At 40.7% G+C, this 8986-nt stretch overlaps 1 protein-coding gene across 1 annotated transcript; it reads left to right on the top strand.

The window, feature by feature from the left end:
* The first annotated feature begins 270 nt into the window (after positions 1 to 270).
* CHCHD1 (coiled-coil-helix-coiled-coil-helix domain containing 1) lies at positions 271 to 8504 on the top strand. The gene is made up of 3 exons (XM_083616072.1): positions 271 to 476; positions 5285 to 5403; positions 8112 to 8504. Exons 1-3 carry the CDS (start codon positions 326 to 328, stop codon positions 8223 to 8225), a joined length of 384 nt encoding a protein of 127 aa, XP_083472198.1. The 5' UTR covers positions 271 to 325; the 3' UTR covers positions 8226 to 8504.
* The last annotated feature ends 482 nt before the right edge of the window (positions 8505 to 8986 follow it).

The following is an 8986-nucleotide window of genomic DNA, read 5'->3' as shown; positions in this document are numbered from 1 at the left end:
TGTGGGTGTGTATATAATATATATATATATATATATATATATATATAACGGATCGCATTTCCCCCACAAGACTTAAGTCCCGAGGTAAGTTACCTTACCCCGCTGTCTTTCTGTATTTCTAGCGCGAGTTCTCACGTTCCATATCAGAGAGAGAGCGAGCGAGCGAGCGCGAAAGCGGAAAGTAACCCGAGAGTCCCCCGTTCCCCCCACCCCCGTGAGCGAGATCACGACTCCCAACTTTTCCTATCTCTACACAGCCTCGCGCGACGGTCACGCGGCGAGGGCTGCTTTCCGGCCGGCCCTTGGCTGTCGCAAAAGCGCAAAGATGGCGGCGGCGACTCCTTCGTCGAGCTACGCGGCTTGGGTGGCTCGGCTAGCCGAGCTGAAGAAGCTGCGGGGCAAGCAGCCCCGGGTGAGGCCTTACCGGCCGCTGGCGCTGGCCAACCAGGTCTCCAACCGGCGCCTGGGCCTCGGAGGTGGGTTTCCTCCACAGTCCCAGCTAGGGTTGTCCCCTCTCGTGTCTCCTATTCCAATGTAAAATCCTACGTCCTGTATTGATACTACAGTTTTGTCCTGTATTTCAGGTCTTCGCTCTCTTTCTGCTAAGTTAGGGACCCTCTCCGAATAGGTAAAAAAAGGTAAAGGACCCCTGGACACGGTTTACAAACACGTGTTTGAAAGGGTGTGTGAAAGGTCACGTATTTCATTGAATATTTACCAGATAAATTGTAAAGAGGATTATTGTAATAACCTGCAGTTGTATAAGAGTATACAGTATACCTCAGGTTAAGTACTGAATTCGTTCCGGAGGTCCATACTTAACCTGAAACTGTTCTTAACCTGAAGCACCACTTTAGCTAATGGGGCCTCCTGCTGCTGCCGCGCCGCTGGAGCACAATTTCTGTTCTCATCCTGAAGCAAAGTGCTTAACCTGAAGCACTATTTCTGGGTTAGCAGAGTCTGTAACCTGAAGCATATGTAACCCGAAATACCACTGTATATTTAAAGTAGATGAATAAATGAGCAAATTAAGTTAATTTGGATATGCAGGAGATATTAAAAATAAATTTAAGGAACCGCAGAAAGAGGGGGAAGGAAGTCAAGTTTTGAAATGTTAAGATGATTGAAAAATTAGTGAAATGTATAAACCTGAAAAGCATAAATAAAATTTAAGAAAAAGAAAAAGAAAGGTCACTTATTTGAGCTCTGGGTAGCCAAGCGCAGACAGATTTGCAAATTCATGAGTGTGTGTGTGAGAGACAAATGTCAAAGGGGCCATCCTATCAGGCTGCAATAGATTGTAATGGATTGCTCTGAAGTCACTTCTCACCCCACCCAGCCCTGCCCTGTATTTTGCCAGACCAAAGGTGGCAACTATAGACTCCCAACTCTGACTGCACACCGCTCCACTCCATGCGCAGCGGACCGCTGTGGCTACACCAACCTGGTTCAGCAGTGTCCGTTAATTCCAGGGTATCTGCTGCTCTGGATATGAAGCCTAGAGTCGTAGGGAGTTGGAAGGGGTCCCACGGGTCATCTAGAACTTTTGCCCCAACCTGGGGCTTAAACCCACAACCCTTGAGATTAAGAGCCTTGGGCTCTACCGACTTTGCAGTACTGACGTTTATTTCTTTGTCATATCAAATTTTTTTTGGCTGCATTTCAATCCCACTGTTCTCGGATGTATCGCACAAACGTATGTTCTAAAGACAGAGCTAGGGGTTGTTAGGTTTGTGAAGCCCTTGCTGCTCTGGGAAGGAGGGAAAGAGACTATTTCATAGAATCATATCGTGTAATTGTAGAGTTGGGAGGGACATCATGGGTCATCTAGTTCAACCCCCTTGCAATGCAGAAATCTTTTGCCCGAAGTGAGGCTCAAATATACAAACCTGAGATTGAAGAGGCTCACTCTCTGCAGTGCCAAATGAGCCGGTATTAGGATTGTGAAGCCCCTTTTCCCCTAGGAGGGAGGGATAATATTTCATAGAATTATATCCTTTATTTGTAGAGCAGTAGGGACCCTGAGGGTCATCTAGCTTGACATCCTCTGAGGGGAAACTGCCTACATAAATCTGGCGCTGCATGCGATTCCCGGTCCAATTTGAAACCATACCAGACCCGGCTTAGCTTTGCAAATGTGCTAACAGTTTTATTGTTGTGCCGCTAGGAGTAGCAATGTGACTGGTGCTAAACTTCACACCAGCACCCATACACTGATTTGATTTGATTCACTGTATTTCTGTGACACTTTTAGCTAAAGTGAATCTCAAAGCACTACGAAACACACCCACACTATGTGAAGGAAAGGGTTGCAGCGTCTGGGGCTTCTCAGCTTAGAGAAAAAGCAAGCAACAGAAGGGCAACATGAGGAAAGTTTATAAAACTGCTTGGGCCATGGAGAAAGCAGACAGAGGAAAAGCCTCCATCTCTCTCAAATGAAACACTTGTTTTATATTATTTATAAAATTTCCCTTTACCTGAGAATCACAGGGTACTTTTGCAATATTAAAAAACCCCATGAATTGTATAACATAATAAATGAAATAATAACGTCCCTGAAGGTGACACTTGCGCTGGGGTATTGGTTAGGGTTTTTAGGGGGGTGGGCTGTGAAGTTGTTGCTGTTATTGATATTAATTTCTGGTATCTTTATTTTTGGTCTTATGATTATGTGGAAATTGTTTGGTTTGGTTGTGTACTTTTTGAAGTTTTATTTGTTGTTTGTGAATACTTTTGCTATGTAAGTCTGTGGTGCAATGGGTCAGTGCGTCTGGCTATTAACCAGAACGCTAATGTGGACCTGACGTGAAACAATCAGTGTTGCAAGGACATGTTTTTGATAGTTTCCACAGCAGAACCACACTGCAGCTTGCACACAGATATACACACCAATATTTAAACAAAGACACTCGTCATGAATCAGCTAAGGTCTGTCCCTAGCTGGGTGAGGAACCACACGCATAAATACATTTTTTCGTATATAAACCATTCCTCATACCTGCTGTTGGATTTATGCATGAAAAAAGGGAGTTTCAAATGAACACCCTTGGGGTTTTTTTGGAGGAGCGCTGATTGGTCCAGGATCCCCACAGAAAGAATACATATGTATGTGCAGAGCACATGTGAGGGCAGCTGTCAGATGCAACCTTGTCCACAGGTGAGGGATGTTCTTGTTAACATCCCTAAACTGATAGAAATGCAGGAATTGTACAAATCAGCTATTTGGGAGGGGGTGTTTCACAGGCAAGGAGGAAGTGATCATTGTGATTAATGTTTTTCTAACATGCTTCTATGCTGTGTGCATGCTTTATTTGGATTGGCGTTATCATTGCTGCGCTTTTGAGAACAGAACTCTTGGTGTGTTAAGTTCTACATATGCAACCTGAGGCAAATTGCTTAGTGATCTGTTTCTCTTATGAACAGAGCCTTTGCTATCCTATGTATCTATGTATGTATACTCAAGCTCTACTGAATTCTGTGGGAGTTATTCCCAAGTAAGTTTCATAAGACTGCAGCTTAAAGTTCTTCATTCACACTGAAAACATGTTTTGATGCTCATATGTCGTTAACTGAAACTGGCTGCTAATTTGCAGGGATACTTTTATCGCCTCCTTGGTCATTGTCACACATGCATGCAAATTCATGGGGCGGTGTGTGTGTGTGTTTGCCTACATTCAGCTGAATATGAATGTTTGGTCGAATCATTTTGCTTCATAGTGCCCTGAAGGCTACCAGACTTTGTCTGTGGCAAATGGCCAGAGGGAATAAATTCCACAACTGGAACACTGTAAAACATGCTAATTGTTCCCTCAGTATTTATAAAAGTAAAGTAAGGGAGAAAACCATGTGTTGTATGTAGGAAATATTCTTTCTAGTTGGCAGGGAAAAAAGGGTTGTTACTTTGTGATCAGGACTCTATTTTCTTCAATTCAGTCTGCATAAAATTTCATAGACAATCCAAGAACTGGTACAGGCTTCTAAGAACCTTGCCTTTTAATTACAAAAAGTGAAACCTAATCCTTAAAAACTTACGTTATATTACATTTGTTAGCCTTTCAAAGATTTCATATGGCCTTGGTTTAACATACAGTTTTTGCCAAAACTTCTGTTGTTAAGTGTTCTAGAGTTTGTAACTTGTTCATCTCAAATGTCCTTGTGTTGTATTCCCTCCCCTGCTGTTCACCATTTATACGTGCATTTTCCTTCACACAGTTCCTTCTGGAAAAAGAAATTCAAAATTCACGAGAAGTGCAAACACCAAGTCCTTATCTAAACAGAATACATTAATTGAGTTACATTATGAAACCTAAGCATGCTTACATTAAAATTTAATTCATTTTCAACTCAGAATTTGCCTTTCCTTTGTGGTTTCCTGTGCAGAAATAACAGTGCTACTATGGTGGCTTAGTTCAGTTGTTATGCCAGACCATGGTTTCCACTAACCATACACTAAAACCCAAATCATAGTATGGGCTTCCAAGCAAATGATAGGTAAACTGAGGTTTGGATGCTTGTCTATTTTCTCTCTTTGGTCACCCATCTTATTTTAGTTGCAGTGTCTTTGGTGGAACAACAGTCATAACTATGGTTTATTAATTCAGACGTCATGCCAAACCATAGTTAGCACAAATATTAGATTTGCGAACAATGTTTTTAAATTCTGGTTGCTGGTTCATTAGCTAACCATATTTTGGTCTAGCCAAAATATCACACCAAACTTTCCTCAAACTTCCTTACCCATGATCTAGCATGATGTCTGAATTGAGCCGCTGACAACATATGAAGCTTTGAGAAGAGGCAGGCAGACGTCTTGCTAAAACCATTGCCCTCATCCTTGTGGCTTCCTTACAGATGAAAAGTACAGTCAAACCTCGGTTGTTGAATGTAATCCGTTCCGGAAGCCCATTTGGCTTCTGAAATGTTCAACAACCGAGGAGTGGCTTCCGATTGGTTGCAGGAGCTTCCTGCACTCAGCGGAAGCTGCGTTGGATGCTCAGCTTCCGAATTTTTTTTGAAAACCGGAGCATTTACTTATGGGTTTTGGAGCCAAAATGTTCCAAAACAGAGGCATTCGGTATCCGAGGTTTGACTGTACAGTATTCAAATAGTAACATTCCCAATTCAAATGGAGGCGTGTGTTTTCTTGGAATAAGGATACAATAGAAAACAGTGTGAAGAATCTGCTTACTTTTACTGTCTTCAGTGTTTCATATGGTATTCATGCAATAGAGTTGTCACTGTTATAAAATGCTCCTGAGTAATGGCAGTTTCCTTTCTTTTCCAGAGGCAACATGCATCACAGAGATGTCATTAATGATGGCCTGTTGGAAGCAGAATGAGTTCAGTGATGTAACTTGCGCCCAAGAGATCCAGACTTTCTTCAACTGCGCTGCAAAGGCAGAAGTAATTATGTCTCAATTTATCCTCTAATCAAGCTGCAGGAAATTAGTTTCCATACATAATTTGAGCGTGTAATACCACTACAAATCTCCGTCATTGTGTTTGTATTATCCTGGGAGGCAGGTCCTTACATTTTAATTGCATACTGCTGAATGTTAACCTGAATGTGTGAAACTGGCAACAGTGGTGGTTTAGCAAATGGTAAGCATATTTGCCCAAGACAGTATAATGCAAAGGTGCAAGCCAGATAATACAGCTTTAAAAAGATATGGTGTGCTGGTTAATGATGCGAGTAGATTGAATATGTGAACTTGCCATTAGGACCCATGCATGGAGATTATAGGTCCATCACATACCAGGTGTCATTGAAACTAATGAAATTGCTACAAAACTAATGAGGTTAAGGCATTGGTTACATCAGGTGATATGCTATTGTGTGGCTGCATATTTATAAAATACCGGTGTGTGGCAGATGGAATTGCTTCTGCAATTGTTGAAACATCTATTTCCTATGGCATCTGTGGTTTCATATCTGTTTGTTTATTACTATTTTTTAAGTTCTCATCGTGCTTTTTAAACACAAGTTTCAGAGTAGTTCATAGCAAAAATGTCTAAAACAATAAGAAAATATATAATTGAAACAGAAACAACCAAACATAAAAAATAACTGAAAAAGATCAGCTGTTTTTATTAGCAACTTTTTTCTGTTTTATATTTCTTTGGTTCTTGGCTTATCGTGGGCAGTTTTGAGTTTCAGGTTGCTGGAAAAATTGGTTATAGAAATTGCAAATAGCTGGTGCAGTCTGCACCAAACACAAAGTCCTGTTCCCTTCAAAGGGCTGCCAGATTGTTAACAGGGCTGCATACATGTGACTCCCATTTTGAAACAAATGCCTACAAGCCTGTCTACCCATTGGGATTTGGAATAATTATTACTGTGGCTGCATTGTATTTTTACTGTTCTCAATGGTTTGTTTTTTTTGTAATAACTTATATTTTAAATTTAAGTGATGGCCCGGTTTTGTTAGCTTTTAATGAGGAAAATCAGGGTATAGATATGTTAAACAAGATGTACTATGTACAATCCAATTTGTAAGGAGAGAAACCTCGACTGTATAGCAGAGGAATATGGCCTTGTGTGTTAATGGACAACAGCAAGGAATTCATGTTTCAGGTAAGCCATAGAAATGTAAAAATCCCATGAGAGTTCTTTTTATAAACAAATATCAGTGTGTTCCCCGGTTTATAACTTTATGATATCTGGGGTGCTTCTGCTGTGCACTCCATGCCTGAAAATGAGATTGATCAAGTATTCGACTTCTCAACCAATCCAACCAGTAAAATATAGGCTAAGCATGTAAATTTGGAATCCTGTACACAGTTCCTGGGGTTAGTACTTTTCAGTTTGTTTGGGCATATTCCTGAGTTGATAAGCATGGGATTGTGCCATTTTGTATGACTGTAAAAAAAGAGAGAGAGAGAGAGAGAGAGAGAGAGACTTAAAGCTATCACTGCTATACCAATATAAATTCATGTAAACAATATTCAGGAAATTGACCAGTTCTTGATTTTTTTCTACAACACCTGAGTCACAGTCATTTTTTAAAAAAAAAAATCAAGACAAGTTGTTTTTAAATGTGGTTATAGCTGTACATCAGGGAATTGCCTTCCCTTAAATTAAACAGGGAGTACAGTGATACCTCGGGTTACAAACGCTTCGGGTTACAAACGCTTCGGGTTACAGACTCTGCTAACCCAGAAGTAGTACCTCAGGTTAAGAACTTTGCTTCAGGATGAGAACAGAAATTGTATGATGGTGGTGCAGCGGGAGGCCCCATTAGCTAAAGTGGCACCTCAGGTTAAGAACAGTTTCAGGTTGAGAACGGACCTCCGGAACTAATTAAATTCTTAACAAGAGGTACCACTGTAAAGGACTCTTATTCCTGCCTTTGCTATGAAGCAATGATGCAGTTTTCAGAAGTAGGCCACCACCTACACAAGGGCATTTTTTACTTTGTGGAATATTTGGCTGCAGGCTTATAATAGTGGACCTGTATCTCAACCTTGTTAAAACGTGTAATGAGACAGATTAAGTTCTGTTTCCATCTTGCATGTAATAATCACATTGTGCAGGGGTGACTTTTGAGTGCACCCCACTGTGTCATTAAACCATAAATTGCAAGTAACTGTGAGGGCATGTGCCAATGGAAACAAGCTTCAAGAAGGAAGAGGATGCCCGGGAACCATGGACCACAAAATAGAAAGTGTACCTGCCAGTGTTTTTCTTAGGGTTCAAGGACTACAGTCAATCAAATTGCTTCAAATCACAAGTGTTTTGATATAATACACATACTCTATAGTTACTTTGCCAAGGCTTCTGTTTTGTGAGTTACACTTATTCTTAGAAAAATATGATCCTCCCTTGTTGCTGCACAAGCCACTCATATCAACAGGAAACTGACTAGACGCAAAATGTGACCAAGTACATTCAAATAACGTCTTAAGGATATATTGTCCTCCTATTCCTAGGAATTGATAGTAAAAGTCCAGCTCCTCTTCCTTGACTGTAATATTTATCATTTCACTGTTTCAAATAAATTGAGTTACCACTGGCTTCTGAATGCAGCTCTTTCTAATTGTCCAGAGGTTGATGCTTGCAACATTTGTGCGTCAGTTTAATAAATATAGGAAATTGATTCTGTTCTTTTCAGGCAGAACGCAAGCAAAATCTTCGACAAGAATCTCTGGGCCAGTCGGGGAAACTTGGTTCCAAACAAATCAACAAATTACTGAAAAGGTTTCCAAATATCACATACAATTATTAAAGAGAATTGCTTCCCCAAGTATCTGTGAACACCAGGACTGGAATTTGAAGAAACTCACCGCTTGTTGGTCATTCCCTTTGAAATGGACGGGAAATGCTTTCCTGCATTTCATACTGTTTTTTGGAATAAAACTTCTGTTGAGATAAGATGAAGACCTAAAGTTTCCTTGGATACCAAGAGAAGCTACAGCAGTTATTTGACCAGATAAACTTTTGCTTGAAATGTTCTTCAATAGCATCAAATTTGAGTCGTCAGTGAAATAAAATCTTTTGTGAAATCTTGTCTGCTGTTATAGAGCAAACTTTCTTTTTGAACTTTGGCCTCCAAACTGCTAAACAGCAGCATCCCATAAGCGTGACCCTTGCAGCCAAGAGTTCCCAGTATGACATGAGTGGTGGTGGGAAATATTGTGAGTGTTAAATTATTGTAGGATCACACAAAGATAAAGCTCAGAGTCTTTTTCATAGTGCCATCTGTGTGTCACCACCAGAACATCTGCCTCAGAACTAGGGAACTTCCTTATGGGAACTTCCCAGTCTAACCCTGACCCTGATTTTCAGCGGTGGATAGGAAAAAGTTGAGAAGCAGGAGTGCTTTAAGGGGAGTGAGAATGGATTGAGTTCTCTCCATTCTGTCCATAGAATTTGGCAGTTCTTAGAATCCGTTCCTAGATTCCATTCACTTGTGAGGGGCAAAAACCTCTCCCTGCTCCCTGATTTAACACTTCTCTACTTTTTCCTCATAAAATAAAACTTTTAACT

This window comes from Podarcis filfolensis (assembly GCF_964270895.1).
Source record: "Podarcis filfolensis genome assembly, chromosome: 5".
NCBI lineage: Eukaryota > Metazoa > Chordata > Lepidosauria > Squamata > Lacertidae > Podarcis > Podarcis filfolensis.
The sequence above is the reverse complement of the archived record's forward strand: the minus strand, read 5'-3'. Positions and strand labels throughout refer to the sequence as shown.